At 37.2% G+C, this 19,934-nt stretch overlaps 1 protein-coding gene across 7 annotated transcripts in view; it reads left to right on the top strand.

The window, feature by feature from the left end:
- Window positions 1–19,934, top strand: part of LOC134663172 (cytosolic carboxypeptidase 1-like) — an 86,017-nt gene that overhangs the window by 10,545 nt on the left and 55,538 nt on the right. For 3 of the 7 annotated variants that reach the window (XM_063519529.1, XM_063519528.1, XM_063519530.1), the window contains exons 3-19: window positions 8,732–8,814; window positions 8,905–8,995; window positions 9,778–9,858; window positions 11,459–11,626; window positions 12,383–12,514; window positions 12,811–12,942; window positions 14,565–14,708; window positions 15,015–15,212; window positions 16,246–16,516; window positions 16,600–16,841; window positions 17,391–17,586; window positions 17,762–17,884; window positions 17,962–18,082; window positions 18,192–18,399; window positions 18,732–18,904; window positions 19,169–19,306; window positions 19,666–19,844. In XM_063519529.1, coding sequence (XP_063375599.1) covers window positions 8,732–8,814; window positions 8,905–8,995; window positions 9,778–9,858; window positions 11,459–11,626; window positions 12,383–12,514; window positions 12,811–12,942; window positions 14,565–14,708; window positions 15,015–15,212; window positions 16,246–16,516; window positions 16,600–16,841; window positions 17,391–17,586; window positions 17,762–17,884; window positions 17,962–18,082; window positions 18,192–18,399; window positions 18,732–18,904; window positions 19,169–19,306; window positions 19,666–19,844 — 2,680 coding nt within the window. Of the gene's footprint in view, window positions 1–8,731; window positions 8,815–8,904; window positions 8,996–9,777; window positions 9,859–11,458; window positions 11,627–11,654; window positions 11,826–12,382; window positions 12,515–12,810; window positions 12,943–14,564; window positions 14,709–15,014; window positions 15,213–16,245; window positions 16,517–16,599; window positions 16,842–17,390; window positions 17,587–17,761; window positions 17,885–17,961; window positions 18,083–18,191; window positions 18,400–18,731; window positions 18,905–19,168; window positions 19,307–19,665; window positions 19,845–19,934 lie in introns of all 7 variants that reach the window. The other 4 variants (XM_063519531.1, XM_063519533.1, XM_063519534.1 and 1 more) reach the window with 4 other exon arrangements.

Below are 19,934 nucleotides of genomic sequence, written 5' to 3'. Positions count from 1 at the left end.
CCGGCTAATCGTTAAACCGCCGCATTTCAAAACGCCCCTGTTTTTGAAAACGGCTAGCCGTAATGTAATACGGCGGATTATACGATCCGACTGCGACAGGGCCATCTACATCAGCGGTCATATTCGTAGCACAAATACGTAGTAATCATAATGTTTGACATTGGCTTAGTAATACATCATTGGCGTAGCTGAATAATGCGCAATAAAATAAGGCACAGTATAATTGAGCAAGGAAAAATATATCTTTGCATGATTTTCTCGCTATTAAAAACAATACAGTCGGGCAACAATTTTTCTTTTATTTCCAAATAAGGTGGCGCTACTGCAGCAATATCGCGTGTCGTGCTCAATAACTCGAGTTTTGGTGCAGTGGGCCCTCGGCCAAGGCGTCGAGCCGTGCCTGTCCCACCAAGTGTTACCATTAATTTATACTATTGTATCGAAGGGGCACATTATTGACGTGTTTATTTATCATAGCGCCGGCAGTACCAGTCGCAGCACTTCCCAACTTTTTATCACTCGCCCCCATCAACCCCGATAAAGGTGCTTTGATGAGTCATGCCGCCATCACCAATTAGAAAACAGATAATTTACTTTTTTTAGGGTTCCGTAGCCAAATGGCAAAAAACGGAACCCTTATGGATTCGTCATGTCTGTCTGTCTGTCTGTCTGTCCGTCTGTCCGTCCGTATGTCACAGCCACTTTTTTCCGAAACTATAAGAACTTACTGTTGAAACTTGGTAAGTAGATGTATTCTGTGAACCGCATTAAGATTTTCACATAAGAATAGAAAAAAAAAAACAATAAATTTTGGGGGTTCCCCATACTTAGAACTGAAACTCAAAAAAAAATGTTTTCATCAAACCCATCAGTGTGGGCATAGAGAAAAAAATACATAGAGTGCTCACTCCATACATCAGTTTTAGTACCAAAAAGACTATTAGCATCTAGCATCGAGTAGCGGAACTATCAGTACTGCTACATATATTGTCAAGTAGCAGTACTGATAGTTCCGCTACTCGATGCTAGATGTAGACACTAAAATTAATAGTCTGAACTGATGTATGGAGTGAGCACTCTTGTCTTACTATATTTCTCTATGGTGTGGGGTATCTATTAGGGTTTGCTCCCGGGAAATACCGGTACCGAAAGTACCGGGAATTCCCGGGATTTAGAGCCAAGCAAAGAACCGGGATTTTAAAATTAAAATCCCGGTACTCCCGGGATTTTCGGGACTAAAATTTCCGGTACAATATTTGACTGCTTTCTGTTACTTAGCATGAAATATCATGTTTTATAAAGAAAATAAATATATTTTATCAATCTAAGGCTGATGGTAATACTTTTACGGCTGACCACTACATTAAAATAAATAAAAAAAAAGTCAATGGGTTTGACAATGCCGACAATATAAAATTGCGTAATTTGATACTTTAAGTTAAGGGCATAAATGTTTGTACAAACACGGTACCTATAAGAAACTCACATAATAATAAAATAATCGTCCCATAGAAAATTTGAATTTCGCGCCTTTTTTTACTGACAAGATTTGGTTGACCAGCTATATTTAAAAAATATGATGATATTACTGAGCCACAATTCAGTTTTTGCCAAGCAACAAAGATAGTAAAAATATCATGTAGTTTAGGAAAAAAAAAACAAATTATATTAATGATTGTGTGACTTAAAGACACAAAAGAAGTGTGTACCTTCACTGTGCTACTTTTTTATTGTTTTAAGAAAGATTCGTGGTCGTTTTACGCTTTTTTTTACTGAAAATTGATGTGAAAACTGATTTTTGAAGGCAGTCCCGAAAGTACCGAAAATACCGGGAAATCCCGGTTCCATTTTTACCCGGTACCGAAAATCCCGGTTCTTTTAAACAGTACCGGTTCTGCAATCCCTAGACTATCTATGGATAGGTCTTCAAAAATGATATTGAGGTTTCTAATATCATTTTTAGGGCTCCGTACCCAAAGGGTAAAAACGGGACCCTATTACTAAAGCCGGCTTCCCACGGCCCGTGTTTTTTACAGGCCAGGCCGGATCGCGCCACGCCTGTGGATGCCTGTGCAGTTGATTACATCGGCTTCCCACGGCCCGTTGTTTCACAGATCTGACCGCGCCTTTACAGGCCGGCAGATCGTGGGAACGGTTGCATCCGACGAGGCCTGTCGCCACCCGCACGCGCTGTCCCAGGTGAAATGAACCGACGCAGACGCGCCCCTACAGGCCGCGACAGGCACGCCTTTGAAGTTACCGACTCCCGACGGATCGGACGGGTGACGACAGGCGACCTCAGGCCTCGTCGGATGCGACCGTTCCCACGATCTGTCGGCCTGTAGAGGCGCGGTCAGAACTGTGAAAAAACGGGCCGTGGGAAGCCGGCTTGAGATTCCGCTGTCCGTCCGTCCGTCCGTCCGTCCGTCTGTCACCAGGCTGTATCTCACGAACTGTGATAGCTAGACAGTTGAAATTTTCACAGATAATGTATTTCTGTTGCCGCTATAACAACAAATACTAAAAATAGAATAAAATAAAGATTTAAGTGGGGCTCCCATACAAAAAACGTGATTTTTGACCGAAGTTAAGCAACGTCGGGCGGGGTCAGTACTTGGATGGGTGACCGTTTTTTTGCTTGTTTTTTTGCTTGTTTTGCTCTATTTTTTGTTGATGGTTCGGAACCCTCCGTGTGCGAGTCCGACTCGCACTTGGCCGGTTTTTTTTCTAAACTGAATAGTTTGCACGAGAGATGTGTGTCCCCCCTGTAACTTCTAAAATAAGAGAATGATAAAACTAATAAAAATATATGATGTACATTACCATGCAAACTTCCACCGAAAATTGCGTTTGAACGAGATCTAGTAAGTAGTTTTTTTTTTAATACGTCATAAATCCCCTAAATACGGAACCCTTCATGGGCGAGTCCGACTCGCACTTGCCGGTTTTTTTATTGGTCGCTTATAGCCTTCTGGCAACTCGAGGTTTTTAAATTAACTACACTATGCCATTTGAAACCGGACACTTGATCCACAAACTTGCAGAAACAATGTTGCGTCGCTGCTGCGTGTACGCAACACGCAAACGCTCAAAAGACGCTTGTGTGGACGTTGCGACGTTTAGAAGACAAGATAAGATAAGATAAGATAAAAGATAGTTTATTCAAGTAGGCATAATTACAATGCGCTTATGAACGTCAAATAAAGCTAGGTAGACCGGCTCCAACCCTACACCTCTGCCCCGAGAAGATTTAAATCCCCCCTCAATTGGAGGAGGGTATCCCAATATGGGACCGGCAACAAACTCGGCGGGACACATCTTTTCAAAAATAATTACATCTTATAATTAACATGCATTACGAGAAAATAAGGGAAAAAATACAATTTAAATTACTATAGAATTCATGCAATTATACACATAAGGTGTAATAGAAATTTGATTTAGAAAATATACATATGTACATGGAATCATACAAAATCGTAGCTCTTTCAGAAAACATATCAAATTCTTACAAAAGGAAAAGAAAATAAAGTTATTAAAAGAAATGGGAAAACATATTATATAAATCTGATTGATTATTATTAATTACCAACATATAATATTTGATGTGCTTTCCTGCTTACCTGAGCTGTGTCACCTATAACTCTATACATAATACAATGTTTTTAATTGCTACTACTTTTTATTAGTTAGTTTCTGGTTTGGACCATGCATGTTTGTCTGTCAAGTAGTCCTCGACTCTGTAATAAGCTTTTAACATCAATGACTGACGTTTGACGAGACGTTTTTAAACTGGATTAATTAGCAAAATAAATATAAATACATTAAATACTATCATAACTAAAGGCCAAGACAAGACAGTAAAATAAGTCAGTCCGATTCAAAGTGAATATTTATAAATAAAATACATATCTCGCATATTCATAAATAAATGTCAAATCGTGTAACCAATTATCGTTAACATTCACCAGTTCCCGACAGAATGCGACGAAGTGTTATGAACATCTAAGCAATCAAAGATATTTATACACTTGCGGTGTCTATTTTTGTCATGCTATAAATCTCCCCGGGCCTTGACACTGCACGCTCTGCTGAAGCGATGTTCTGTCACTCTGCGAGTCTGTACGCCTTGTAATAACGAAGTACTTCCTTGGAAATTGACAACTTGCCAGTTAGGAAAAAGGAAGTGCATATTTCTGTCTTTGTGACCCGAATCTGTTGGAGACAACAGATGCTTTGGCAGCGGAAGAGTTGTACGGAGGATTGTAAATGTGTTAGATACCTACGAGTAATATATTATCTTAAGAAATATTTCAAAATGTTTATTTCAGGATGTAAGCCCTGTTAGACGAATGTATTACTGTGATAGTATTTGTCAGTAGATAGATAGAGTTGGAAAGTACCTTACCAAAAATAGTTATAATTAAATATACGTCTACATGCTATTCAACTATAATTGCTCAAACATGCAACGAGTTTTTACAATCTTTTATTGGTATGGTATAAGAGTCTAATTCACTACAGGTACGTAAATTTGCTATTTTTTTAAGTTGTTTAAACAAACGAAACCAGTTTAAGCGATTAATAAAATTACAAATCAAAGTCATACCTATACTCAACTATAGTTTTTTTTTCTCGTTAAAGTTGATAATATAAACGACCGTTTCCATCCGATAATTTCTCGTGTCGTTTATATTATAATACGGAACGATTATATAAAATTCACATATTGTAATTCTTGAATAGTTAACGGTTGTCAAACGCCATGCATCAATTTCTAATATGCATTCTCATCTCATATATAGGTACAACAATTTGTACATCCCCATACCTATAGATAGGTAATATTTATAGATAGATACCTACGTAATTCCATAGAAACAAACCAAATGAATGACATGCTTTTAAATTGATCCTCGCACGAATGATTTTTAAAAGGTTAATAAATACCTTTTAAATGTTTTTAAAGGTTTCCATCCGTGTTACAAAAACAAGGATAACGTGGCGATGAGTGCCGATGACGACTGACGGGTAACGAATGTGAAAGAAGTTGCAATCTGTGCTTTCTGAACCATTATATTTATTAAGTAGCCTTGCTCTTTACAGGTGATACGTCTGCTTTATTTTATTACCATCAAAATATCCAATAATTGTGGCTATGAATTTGTATGCCAGGATGTTAAGTTGTCAACAAAATATCAATCAAGTTATCATAATGTGCTTAGTTATCATGTATGGAACTGATCTTGTCACTTTTCGTCGTCAATCATCCTAATTTATGTTTACTTTTCGATTGGCATTTGTCGATATAGGTACCTATGTTCTCGAGTGGAGACCGCGTATCGGCAAACGTAGCTTAGGACGCCCTCATACTAGATGGAGCGATGACCTTCGCAAGGCGGCTGACAAGAGCTGGATCAGAGTTGCGGCAAATCGTGGTCAATGGCGTGCAATAGGAGGGGCCTATGTCCAGCAGTGGACGAGAGTAGGCTGATGATGATGATGATGATATACCTATGATTGTCATCTTGCCTACAGCCCCTGTTCAGAAAAAACGTCTTATCATCGCTGAGTATTTTTAAAATTTAAGCGCATTACAGCGGAGAAAAAAACTAAAAATAAAATAACGCTACGACTCTGACCCCCTGGTTATACTTGTAATTTGTCCACGTTATGTCCGCCAATCTGATTCCTAGTTTAGTTGGCACCTCGAGTGGTCCGAAACAGACTATGTTTACAGCGCGACGTTGTTGGCACCATCTGCATCGTTAATGAGTCGCGTGTTATGTATGATTATGATTGCTGATCATAACTACTGATGTGGTCGATCAGTTGTTCCTGCTCGTTCGCTGCACAGTATTAGAGTTACTCTTGGGGCCCGATCCGGATTTTGTAATAGACATCTATTAGATATCTTTTAGACATCGCCAAGATACGATAACGATATGTTTAAGATCTAACCTGTCAAATTTGACATATCCGCGATTCTGGAGATACTCTTGAACGATTTCCACAAGATATTACTTAGAGATCTAATTCACATCTAATAGATATCTAACACGATCTATCGTAAAAGTGACATTGGTTGCCCGAATTGTGCTGCAAAAGAGAACTAGTTGAAATCTAAATTATAACGTATGTAGAATGGATCTAGTACGTGTCGTCTCTTGTGAATATCTTGAAGTTCGAATACGGCAGTTAGTCACAGTATTTATTTTCTTGCTTGGAACTGAAAAAATTATTCATCTACAGTTTCTCGTAGTTGATAGTTTCTCGCATTTGCTGCTCTGGGGCCATAATCTATTTGTTTTCGAAACTTACAAAGCTTCTTGAAAAAACACTCAATCTATTGAAATGATAAACGCATTCAAAAAGTACCTAGATATCAAAACTTTGGACATCCGTAACCATTAGGGACATACAGACTTGATATGATGACTGATGCACGCTATTTTACACACCAATATTTTAGAAAATTTCTGCTAGGGTAAAAGTGGGATAGATGCCCCACTTTTTGAAATTACTTTATATCTCTTAGTACAAAAAGCAAGATGCCATATTTGTAAAACGGGTAGGTACTTTGGTTTATTATCTTCAATTTTATGAAATGAATAAACTTTATCTTTGATATTTCCAGAGTATTGGCGAAATTTGCAGACTTCTAAATTTTGGGACAACTATCCCATATAGGGGATAGTTGCCTAATCCATATAAATTACGTTTAGGATAGATGCCCCGTCGAGAAAGAGGATATTTACGAGTATCCTGCAAAAACTTTGATCGCACCTAGCCGTCCCATGCAAATGCACAGAGACATGCAACACGGTCAACTTAGTTGTTGTAGTTGCAGAGTCTCTCGATAGATAAATAAAACAACATGTGTTTCATTCGCAAAACTAGAGTAATTGCAATCAAGGCAACTATACCCCCGGGGCATCTATCCCAGTTTTACCCTAAATATAAGAATACTCCATGAAAAACGCCGTAGTCCACATGAATGTAGAAGATAATTATGTTGTCAATTAACATAATACACAAAGCATTGCACAAAGCTAGTAACCAATATACGAACTTCTAGGTTTAAAGTCTCTGCGTAGGTAACTGTTTACATCGGGAGCTATAGCAATTTAATAGCGTAATTAACATTTATATTCTGAGCTTCCGTCCGCCTGCTGCTATAGCATCAGCATTTTCTAGAAACTGTGTTTTGGTTTTTGATGCAACGCTGAAAAACAGCATCAAGTGATGTCGTAACCTTTTGTTATTTAAAACTTTATTGATTTGATATATGACTCAGGTTGGAATGAATCTGATATAGCACATAATGTGTTTTGGTATTGAATGTAAGATGTTTTGGGAGGATGATGACGTGTGCGGATCCCGATGGCAGCGCGCCAGCCGCGCGACCGAGACGGGTTGTCATTGTCGCAGCCCCACTAGGCCATTTACTGCATTATTGGACCGTACATTAACATAGCCATCCACTTGGGCTAATTTATAGACACTTCCGTAATTCTTGGCGTGCTTTCGCTTGATAAAGTATTTAACATTAAATACAGTGATTGATAGTTTTATTGTTTTGACTGCTTTACAACTTGTAAACACACATTAGGTATAGCATATGTTGTCAACCGGTTGAATTTATGGATTCTACCTTGAAAGTTAAAAGAGATTGCCGTTCAAAGTAAGTTTGTCTAGGACATCTATAACTAGTTCTCATTTGCAATTATTTGTTAATACCTATTTCCTATCTGAAATCCTTAATAAAACACTAACTGCACAGCACCTTCAAAGTATTTCGAACGTATAATTGAGTTTGGCATACGTTATTAAAACTCGTCCGTGGACCATTCGTACGCTGTGATGTTGACTTGGCCTATAGAGCAATTATAAAGTACATACCTATCGTTATTTACGAAGATAATTTTAGATCTCGATGTATTGGAAAGACCACTAGACGGCCTTCTTTGTGCTCCAGTTGTGACAGAACAAAGCATCTCGGATCTCGCGGAAGCGTTTCATCGCGCGGTCATCGCGCCCGCCACGCGAGGCCGCCTCCTCTCCCCGCGTTGGCCCTACAGCACTTGTTTACTTCGCAAACCACAAATCTCTAAATATCATCAAGATCTTTAAATTATAATCAAGTTCTCTTTTGCCTTATCATTACGTATAAAAGCGTATGATTCTGTGGTGACTTGACGTCGATACACAACCGATTAATACCTACCTACTTAACTAAAATACATTATACAAGAACATATATATACATATTATAATGTATTTTTAAATATCGAAATATGTAAACAATAATTAAGAGACTAGACTATTCCGGGTCCGGATTGCAAACCCTAGCTAGACTAAACCTAATATCTAAATGCTGAACTTGACTTCGTTTACAGAAAACTATAATGTTACGGGATCGCGGTCATTCATTCGTTATATTATATGGGTCACGGACCGCAAGTGTCTTTACATGACCTTGTCTCGGTAGTAGCCGTTGAAATGCTTTCTTACCTAGTATGTTAATGTGCTTCAACCACAAGAACTATTTATCAACACTACAACTAACTATTGATCTTTTTTAGACACATTTTAAGCAGCAAGTTCTCTTACGTAAGAAAGAGGGTCTGCAAAATATTATTTTTCTTATTTTGCGCTTAAGTGTCGAAAATTAGTCTAAACCAACAATACATTAATTATACTTACCTAAAGATTTGTTTTTTTGTTACAGATAAACATGTACGACAATCTACACTGGAAAAGATATGGGACAAGAGAACCAATGCTATTCAGATGCTTCTTACGATCCTGGAGGTAAAACAATACCTTCAATTAAGATGTGTTAAATTAAATTAAATTAGCTGTTATCGTATATATTATTTTATCATTTGAAATGTATTCCAGACATCAAGAGACACGCCAACGTCGACTTATACAACAGCTATATTACGAGAAGCAATATGTTTAAAACAAGGAAAAGGAAAGAAATGTTCAGGTAAGTGGCTAGATACAGGGTGTCCCAAGAAGTAGTGATATACTGAAGCTGGGAGGTAGAGGACCTAGAGGGCTATCTGAATCACCCCCATGTATGTTCCGCGATTTTTCGTATTTTCGGAGTTATGATTTTTTTTAATTTTTCACCTATCGCCGAGTACGATGAGATTTTTATTTATGGTGACGTGAATTATTGCGGTAGATGCTTGATTTTTTTTTGTGTGCTAAGCTGATAGATAGGCCAATTCAGTATGGTAACATTTACTATCGTTAGATCTCTGAATGGAATTAAAAAAAAATTTAATGCCGAGAAAGATAAAATTACCCAGTATGTTTTATTTTTCTAAGCGCCCTTGAAGTTGTGAACATACTGGGTAATTTTATCTTTCTTGGCATTAATTTTTTTTTAATTCCATTCAGAGATCTAACGATAGTAAATGTTACCGTACTGAATTGGCCTATCTATCAGCGTAGCACACAAAAAAAATCAAGCATCTACCGCAATAATTCACGTCACCATAAATAAAAATCTCATCGTACTCGGCGATAGGTGAAAAATTAAAAAAAAAATCATAACTCCGAAAATACGAAAAATCGCGGAACAACATGGGGGTGATTCAGATAGCCCTCTAGGTCCTCTACCTCCCAGCTTCAGTATATCACTACTTCTTGGGACAACCTGTAGATATAATGACTCGAGGAAAATCATCACAATAAACTTCTATAAACTTGTTTCGTGAATAAAATTGGTCAATGAATTGAATTATTTTGTATACCTATTAGCTGGCAATGAAGCAACAGTTAACAAGAAGAAAGATGTCAATAAGACGGGCAAAGAAAATAAAAATCCTTTGCGAAAAAAGGGTATGTTGAGGTGATTTGTGTACAAGAGTTTCTAGCACCTGCGATTAAATTGCAAGCAATCTTAAAAGTTTTAATGCATGGGAATTGATGCTTTTAATGCTAGGGTTTCTAAAATTCGATTACTTACCTACGTTTTACTATCAGTGAGTGCGTCCAGTCAGACTGAAATGAGAGCATCAAGTCTAACTGAAGTTTCTTAAACCACATAGGCCATCCACATCTGTTGTCACAATTTAAACAAGAAATATAAGTCATGGTAATTTGTCCAAAATACATAATACCTACGCTTACAGCGTATGTTTTGCTAACGGTTACTTTTTAGTAATGAATAAGGGTAATGCGACGAGTAACGAATGTAAAAGAAGTTACATACGGTGCATATAAAATATATGCAGTTTAATTAGCCTTGCCCTTTACTGGCGCCACGCCACGTCCACTTCATTCTTCTTAGTTCAGTAGCTCTTTAATGTTTAAACATGGAGATATGTATATACTTATAAATATTTATTTTATTATTTATTCATTCTTGTTCTAAAAGGTGTGCAGAAAATGATACATTCTTGCAATAAAGCGTTTTACTTTCCAACTATGATTTTTTATTGATTTTTTTTTACCATAAGCAATTGAAATTTGGGTTAAAATGGATTTGTTATACAACTTTGACTGTATCGATCAAATGCCAACACTTACATTGGCATGGACGACATCAAAATCAACCTAAATTTGACTGCGCATTCTGATGGCAATTTTACCTTTGCCTTAAATAACAGAGAAAACTTGATTTTGATTGTTTGGTCGGGTGCTGTCTGTGCTTGTACAGTCGACTACAAAGAGATGTATCCACTTTTTCACCTTATTGCCTTGTAATAACTAATAAGGTGAAAAAGTGGATACATCTCTTTGTAGTCGACCCTACTAACGTGAAATCCCTGTCTCAAGTCGAATGTCAGACTAAACTGGAAGTAGAAGCCTGATTTATCAGAATGCTTTTAAAACATTAAAATAATAATAAGATTTTTTTATATTTGTGACGCAAAAGTCAACATATTTTATTTTTACGAAAAAATCTTGAAATCTTGAGGTCTATAAATCTGATTCACCTGGCACGTAGCTAGACAATGATCTACAATTGATAACTCTTCAATACTTTAGAAAAATAGGAATCGACATAAAATATTTAACTAAAAAACATATTTTGCTTTTATCATAATTAATTAATTTATCTTTTATTTTGCTTTATTTTTCCTTATATAAAATAACATATTAGTATTCTATACATTGTAAATACGTTTGTTTTGTAAGTAACAACAGTAGTCGAGCCAGTGACATTTACAATGTGTTCACTAAGCTTGACATTGTGAATACAAATTGAAGTCTCGGCATTGCAATATTAGATAACAGAATAATGAGGTGATTGTTGATTCAAATGTCTTTCACTGCAGTGTGTTTTACAATATTAACATACTTGGTATATGTATGTTTGTTAGTAGCACGAATGCCGCAAGCAAACCCTATAACAGTATGGCTTCTTCATTTAATCTACTGTTGAGTAGGTGTTTTCAGATTTTTTTGAATTGCCAATTATATGGGAATCTTTCAGCCAACAACATGGCGCGGACTCAGTGCGCCCAACACATGATAGCGTTAAACGGCACCCAAATAATTATCCGATACCTCGTTGCTTCCCATAGCAAACGGGATGGCTCTGTCGGTGCCGAGATAATAGTCCAGGACTTAGTGTGGATTCTTGCCGCGCTGGCTCCTAAAGGTATGCTAACTAGTTATGTTGATTCCAGTGAACAACATGGCCCGCATGCAGTGCGCTTACTATTTCATATCGTTGAAGGGCACCCAGATCATAATACGGAAGTTGATCGCTATCATGTACGATAAAAGGGACCGCCACTCAGGAACCGAAGTGATCCTGCAAGACCTCCTTTGGATCCTTGCTCCGCTTGCCTCCCGAGGTTACACTAATTGTCATCCTTTCCGCATTTTATACTTCTCTGTTTCCTAAAACCATCCCCAAATCACTGGATTTCAGTTGGCCATATAAGTTTTGTAACTATTTAAAGCCGTGTGAACGTTACTAGTTTCAACATTTTAAAACAGAATGAGTCAGATTCCCGTAAAACCCTTTGCTAATTGAGTAGATACTTGCTATTGTTTACCTTTAACGGCTTTAACCCAATGTGTAGAAATTCTATTTTTGTTGGATGGGGTGTTCTTTTTATAATGGGTTTTATAGGTATGTAGTTTGTGTTTTATTTTATTTTATAGGTAGTTTGTGTTTTTTATTTTATTTCTAGTTATATTATAATTGTATTAATTTATTTGTTACCCTAATAAAAGCTATATTTACTTTTTGTTGAGATGGGGTGTTTTACAAAGTTTTAGTTTCTGATATCCGACTTATTATGATATACCTATACTTTAAAAAACCTTATACACATACGTTTATTTATAATTTAAATTATATTTTATATTTCACATTGAGCCTAATACTGAATCTCTACTGTTTCAGATCCAAAGTTTGCAAACAAAGTAAGGACACTTGGTTGTGTTAGAACTATGCACCTCATATTTAAAGGGCATTTCACAGACAACAAGCTAATTTTCCCGTTACTAGTGATATTAAAACAACTAGCCAAACATTGTGAGTATATTCATTCCCTTATATTTATGTTTCTGTCGTATTATCATTTTCATTCAACAGTTAATTATGTTCACTGAAATAAATATCTAAGCACAAGACCAAAGAAAAGTCAAAGTTAAACAAAGTTATGGTCAATTGCAAGACCAAGCCGAGTCTCAACTGACATTTTTTTACATATTATTTTTAGATTACGGCTGCTATCATGTAATAATTTTATTATCAGTATTATTAAAAATCGTATTGGTTTTAACCCTTTTTTCCTCTTAAAGCATGTTGTTTTAACCTCCCGTTTCCAGCCGTGACCACAGCCATCTTAATCCGCGACGGAGTAGTGACAACGTACGAGCGTGTTCTCGTGAGCCTGGGGTTCATGCCCACGGCGCGCCTGCGCCTCTGCCTCGACGCCATCGACTATTTCAGCAAGAACAGTTGAGTCATCCGTCGTCTCACAATATTTAAGACAATACATGAATGGCTGCCACTGAGAATATAAAAACCTAGAACCCTCTATTTCCACGTCGCTTGAGCAATAATCCAGTAAAAGAGCACTGCTGAACAGTCATTGCCGTATGGAGGCTCAATCAAAAGCTAAGTTAACTTCAATACAGGAGTCCATAGGTACTTGTCTTATAGGTTTTATTATTCTAAGTTGCACTGGCATGACTCGGATTCTATTACATTAGTGACGGCATTGTCACGCTAATTAGAAAACCGTCCAATTTCTACCGTTGGTCTTGTTCGATATCTACACTCATACATCACCAGATAAATTCGACAATTAGTACAGAAATTTGTCATAATGTGACTAAATATGTCAATGTTAATTTCACGACAATAAATACCATTGCTCTTTTCAAAACACAAAACGCTCGAGTAAACACTACAATGAGGAATGACACTGGATCAATTCGCATGATAATTTATCGAATCGATCGGCAACACACAGAATAGTGCTCTAGAATTGTTCATTTACTATTAAAATCGATACTTCAACCAATGAGGTTTTATATACCTACCGTCGTCATTAAAAGTTAAGTAATACCTTACAATGTGATAATTGTGATATTATCTCTCGAGGCCAATAGCCTACATGACTTAATTTTTTTTATGGTATCAATCGATCGGGTTTGTTTTTAGGATCAAATGCCTATATGGGACCCATTGCATTAAAGTAACACAAAAGTCAGAAATTGTAGTCAAAGTCCGACAGTAGCACTTCACTCGCGAAACGCCCTATACAAAACGGCCAGAGGCCGTGACGTCATCGCCCATCTTGTAGTATGGACAAAACAAGAAAATTGCGTTTTTGTCGGTGAAATATTGCGTTTATGTATATAGTTGCTATACAATATTTTTTTGGATGAAATGTAAGGAATCGAATGGTACCCATACTTTTATCGTTTTTGGAAGTTAAAAAAAACCTAAATTTTGAAACTTTCAGGTCCTGTAATTTTGTAATTTTTCAATATTTTATTTTAATATCCACATTATTGTGATAAATAGCTCGTTTGCTATCTATTTTACTAGATTTTGTTATAAAATTCAACATGTGTCATCATCCCTATTATCAACTCGATTAAACGAAACGAAAACTTCACGATCAATTTTAGTATAGTATCAGGATTTACAAAGTAGTTTTTTTTTAACTCTACGAGTACCTATGTAAATTAGTATAGTTTCAGGCCTGTTTTTAATCTCTACATATGTAATAGTTATAATGACTATGTATTAACAGTATAAGTGTTTTGGCATATCTAGAGCTGTAAACTTATACCTGTATTTATTTAAAGAATAAAGAATAAACAAGCATAAAGTATATTCTAAAATTAGTGCAATATTGTTGATGTGTAATTCAGAATTTTAGTGCTCATTTAGAATTAGTCGAATTATTCAGTAGATACTCGTAAGTAGTACTACTTACTTTATCTACTAAATCTCTTAGGCAAAAATAACGAATAAAAGAAAGCAATCCCAAAAACTGATCCTCATTGGTTGGAGTACGATTGCATGTCATGTGTATGCAATAGTCACTTGTGCGTAACTCACACAGAGGTGTGCTGCATGCAGATCGTGAAGACAGGCCTCTGTAGCGTGCTCCTCAGGGTGTTCGACCGATGGGATCGCTACGAGGGCCGCATAAGGCTGAAAATATGTGCCCACATCTTGAGGACGCTGCAGCACCTTTGCAATATAAGTACGTATTCACACTATATTTAAAATTATTTGTCACACATCAAAAATATTTTTTTACACATGGTTTGAAAAATCTCAAATTAGTTTATTGAATTGTGCACTCAATTAGTTAGCACTATTTGGACATTTTCTGTTAATTGTCATAAAGTGTAAAATGAAGGATTGCGGGAGACAATTTTTAGCAAATAATACAACTATGTTCGAAGAACCTACAAACATTCTCTCTTATTATTTATGTTTATAAGACTTGAGCCTTTTAACTAATATAGGTAGTTCTTTTACTATGTCGTTTGTGGCCAAATTTCAGAGGCAGGTCGTCGCTCCCTCTGCACTAAGAAGCACGTGCAGACGCTGCACCGCTTCTGCTCGCAGTGCCCGGATGAACCTGAGTTCGACGGGCTCCTGGCGAGGGTGTGCTCGGTGATCACGCTGTGCCTGAAGCACCAGGCGCTGCCCGTACCTGCATCCAGCCCTGCGGTCTTCAACCTCAACCCTATACTTAAGGGTATGATTATACATGTCGTGTACAGATCATAGAATATGATCATTTCATGAAATCCCATTTCAGAAAATTATCACTTCATGATGTTTGACTTTTTCATGAAATGATTGCCACACCATGAAATGATCAATTTTAAGATCTGGCCACGACATAATATGTATACAATATCTGAAATATACTAACCCCAGCTGTGGTCTTGAACTTCACCTCTATTCTTGAAGTTGATCGCTAATAGTAACTTATTTGGACAAGAAGAAACTGCCTATGCCCGGCGGTGGAAAGTTTATATTAACTACTCGTATACACTTATTTGTACTTCTTCTTCTTCTTCCTCGCGTTATCCCGGCATTTTTGCCACGGCTCATTCCCATGAGGCTCCAGCCTGGGGTCAGCTTGACAACTAATCCCAAGAATTGGCGTAGCCACTAGTTTTTACGAAAGCGACTGCCATCTGACCTTCCAACACAGAGGGGAAACTAAACTTACCGCTAGGCCACCAGCGCTTTTGCTCATCGCAGAGTTATATTAACAAATGTTGCTATAATATCAATAAACGGCGTTGATTGTTTTTTTACAAAAACACGATCATACTTAATTCATATTATGTATGAGACTTATTAGATAGATTTATTTTGCATCTTCGTGAGTTAGAACTTTATTGATAATAAAAAAACGTGATTATAAAATAAATTCTGCTGTTTAAAAATATAGAACAAAACTATGTTTCTTACCCTCAGCATAGAGAAATAAGTAAGACAAGAGTGCTCACTCCATACACCGGTTCAGACTATTAATTTCAGTGTCTACATCTAGCATCGAGTAGCGGAACCATCAGTACTGCTACTTGACAATAGATGTAGCACCTAGCGGAAAGTCTTATCTCAACAGCATAAGACTTTCCGGTCGGTGCTACATCTATTGTCAAGTAGCAGTACTGATAGTTCCGCTACTCGATGCTAGATGCTAATAGTCTTTTTGGTACTAAAACGGATGTATGGAGTGAGCACTCTATGTATTTTTTTCTCTATGCCCTCAGGTACTAACACAATATGGCCGTGTCACGAAGACGATGAAGATGGAGCAAATTCAGACAGTAAGACCATCAACTCGGACCTCGAGGACGACGGACCTGATCCTGATTTAGATCTGGAGGCCACTGATGAATACTCAGACGTTGACTTGAATGATGGTGATAAGCTAGAATCAACCGAAGGGGAAGCAGAGACGTCACATCATTTGAAATCAGATAGTTTACAAAGTGCAATGTTTTTCAATCCAAATGAGAGAGATATAGAAGACTTAAAAAGGTATATTACTCTTTTATTTATATGAAGCAGCACGTAATTAGGTAGCAGAAAATATAAATTAATGAGAATTGAATTTGTTGCAGATATTTTTGTTTTTTTAAAGAATTTGGCTCTTACAATAAACAAGTTAGATTAGTCAAGAGCCGTTCTAATTCTAGAGGATTCATTCTCGAAGATTTTCTACAGTTCCAATCAAATAAGAACGGGTTGACTTCGCTTAATTTATCGTTCACTCAAGAATGTGACAGAATATTCCCAATTACGCCCGCCCCATTGCAATCATCTCCAGGTTTTCAAACAGGCAATAAAATTAACGAAAGCACATGTGAGTATATTCAGTGTCACAAATATGGTTTTTCATACTTTATCTTAATTAAAGGGAGAGTGTAGAGTTAGTTCTAAATAATACATATCCGCCGTCTAATTAGATTTTATAAACATCATACATCATAAATTGTGTATGTATGAGGGATATTGGTATTTTTGGCTAAAATATTTTTTTACCGAGTGAGAGCGAAGTGCGAGGGAAGCGTCCTCCCCATTTCAGCTTGGGCGAAATTGTGTGAGCTAGTCCGATAATTTTAATTTTTTTTTGTAGATTTAGTTTTTTAACTTTTTTGAAAATGACGGAGCCATGTGGATGTGGAGGTCTACAGCTCAAAAAGCCACTAGTATGTCGTCGGGTGACAAGTAAAAGTCACTAAGTACTATCAACATAAAAATTAAAGTAACGATGCACTTTATTACACTTGTAACACGGTTTATTGTCCAATAATTTCAATGATGTTAGTTAGTGACTTTTACTTGTCACCCGACGATGTAAAAGTACATATTAAAATAGGTATCTCTTCGGTTCTGATCATTTATTTTTCAGCCACATCCTCCTGCTCATACCTCAAGATACACAAAGACCTTTCAAAGTTCGGCTCATTTGCGCTGATATATTGCACAATAGCGTCTCGGGTTAGAAGTGTGATCCCGTTCGTGAAAGTAGCCTTTCCAGACATGATAGGTGGACAGGGCCTTGCACATCCAGAGCCTTTAAATAAAATGGAGCGATCCACCTGCAGGTAAGATTGACGTATTAGAAAGCACTTGAACATAACTGAGTCTAATAAAAAAAATATGTTAAAATGAGGGCGTATGTTAGATTGTATGGCGGCGGCTATGTTCATGTGACTCTCATGACTTTAATTCAGCCAATTCAGAATGTATACTACTATGACCATATTTATTAATTCACAGAGTCAAGCTGTTATCATGTGTAGATAGAGCAATCAGCCCTGAAGCTTATATGAATGAAGTGGTCTATGATCTAGATCAGCTAAACTCTCTGACTGGGGTGTTCGATAACTCAGCGCCAAAAAGGTAATATTGAAAAGCATGAAATTATTTGCAATACAGTTCACGATAAAAAAAATACGAAAGAATTACTCATGTTTCAGCACGGAGAGCGTTTTCTTATCCAACACAGACGAAGAAGAAATAACAAAAGCAAATAATTTTTCGACGCGATTGTCTTTTGAATCCAGGTTTGAGTCTGGCAATTTGAGAAAAGCTATTCAGGTGATTACAATACGCGTCAACATGTTTTTTATGACTTATATCGATACTTAATTAGTAAATTACTAAATTACTTTGTTAGTATTGTTGATTAACTGTTTAAAATCTTCAGATAGGTCCAAGAGAGTACGAGCTAATTCTAATGCCTGACGTGAATTCCACGAAAAGACATCAGTGGTTCTACTTTGAAGTGCGTAACATGATACAGGGGCGCCCGTACATCTTCAACATCGTCAACTGTGAGAAGTCTGACAGCCAATTCAATTTCGGCATGAAACCAGTTATGTACTCAGTCAAGGAAGCAATTCTGGGTAAACCAGGTAATTACTTGCATCTGGCTTACTGTCTGATTTAGACATTAGGCATAAAAAAAATAGTTTCGGGTTAGCGCCAGTTATTTTAACATGGTTTGCTATTTTCAACTATGCACATTGACATGGCTCAACCTTTGATGTGGGTGTGGTGATCAAATATCTTGGGTTAAATCCTCGGTTGTGCTGTATAGAGCAGAAAAAATAGTTTACGAAGAAAATTCACTAAGATGACTAAAATCTCGGCCAGGAGCCTTACCGTATGGTCGAACATTGACAAGAGGTTAATATTTAAAGCAGAAACCATCTAGCCGCTTACCTCGGAATGGGTATAATTTCAGGCTGGATTCGAGCTGGCACAGACATTTGTTACTACCGCAACAGCTACCACTACGCAAGCCCGAAAAGCCACAACAAATGCTATCTTACAGTTACGTTCAACATCGAGTTCCCACATACCAACGACGTGGTCTATCTCGCCTATCATTTCCCGTTCACATATTCGATGATGATGGTAAGTTATGTTGTTTAGAAATTATTTAATATAAACCTTTCATACTGGGTTTGTATCGTTGATATTAAAGTATTTTTTACTAATGGCATCGCGGCTTCGCGGCACTATCACTCCCTGTTTGAAGAAACGCTGAAGACCCTGATCATAAAATTCAATATGAGATCTTAATTATTCTGCTGTTCAGCATTTATTTTATTTTGAGATTGATATTGTTGTTGGAACCATAATATTCCCGCAAAAAATTACAATTTATCATTATGACAGGCCAAACTTTGGCAACGGAGTCTGCAGCTGCCGCCGAACGCGTACCTGCGGGCGGAGCCGCTCTGCTACTCCCTCAACAGCAACGAGGTGCCGTTGCTGACGATATCCGCTGACGATACGCCGACGAATCCGATTGCGGTCAGTGAATTCCTCTATTAATTATGTTATTATCTATAGAAGGTTGATTTGTAAATAGTATTTTGTCGTGGATTCCATTTTCCTAAAAACACTTCTATAAAATCTTCATAAAATAAAAATTTACTTACTAGTCGAAAACTTAACTTTAAGCTTTTGTGGCAGTTAAATTGAAAGGAAAATGTCCTTCAGTCTAGTTATTGAAACAGTATTTTTTAATATGTTCGATTTATGTTTAAAAAAAATAGCTAACTACTATCATGTGTAAGCGCCTTGATTTTTGCTTACCGGCCTCTGTAGGATATTCACATAAGTTTATGTAGTTTATTTATCACTAAAGGTTTAATTACTTAATGTTGCAGGATAGAGAGATAATCTTCCTAACGGCCCGCGTGCACCCCGGCGAGAGCAACGCGTCGTGGGTGATGGATGGCACGCTGAGCTGCCTGCTCGGCGACACCGAGGTGGCCGCCTCCCTGCGCGCCAAGTACGTGTTCAAGATCGTGCCCATGCTCAACGTCGAGGGCGTTATCAACGGCTGGTGAGTGCTTTTGACTATTTAATGAGTTTAACGTTAACGCATTCGCTGACAGTACGTCGACAGGCGAGGCAGTCAGTAATATCAGCGAAT

Source organism: Cydia amplana, chromosome 4 (assembly GCF_948474715.1).
Source record: "Cydia amplana chromosome 4, ilCydAmpl1.1, whole genome shotgun sequence".
In the NCBI taxonomy this organism is placed as follows: Eukaryota; Metazoa; Arthropoda; class Insecta; order Lepidoptera; family Tortricidae; genus Cydia; species Cydia amplana.
Note: the sequence above shows the minus strand (reverse complement) of the source record. Positions and strands in the feature narration are given on the sequence as shown.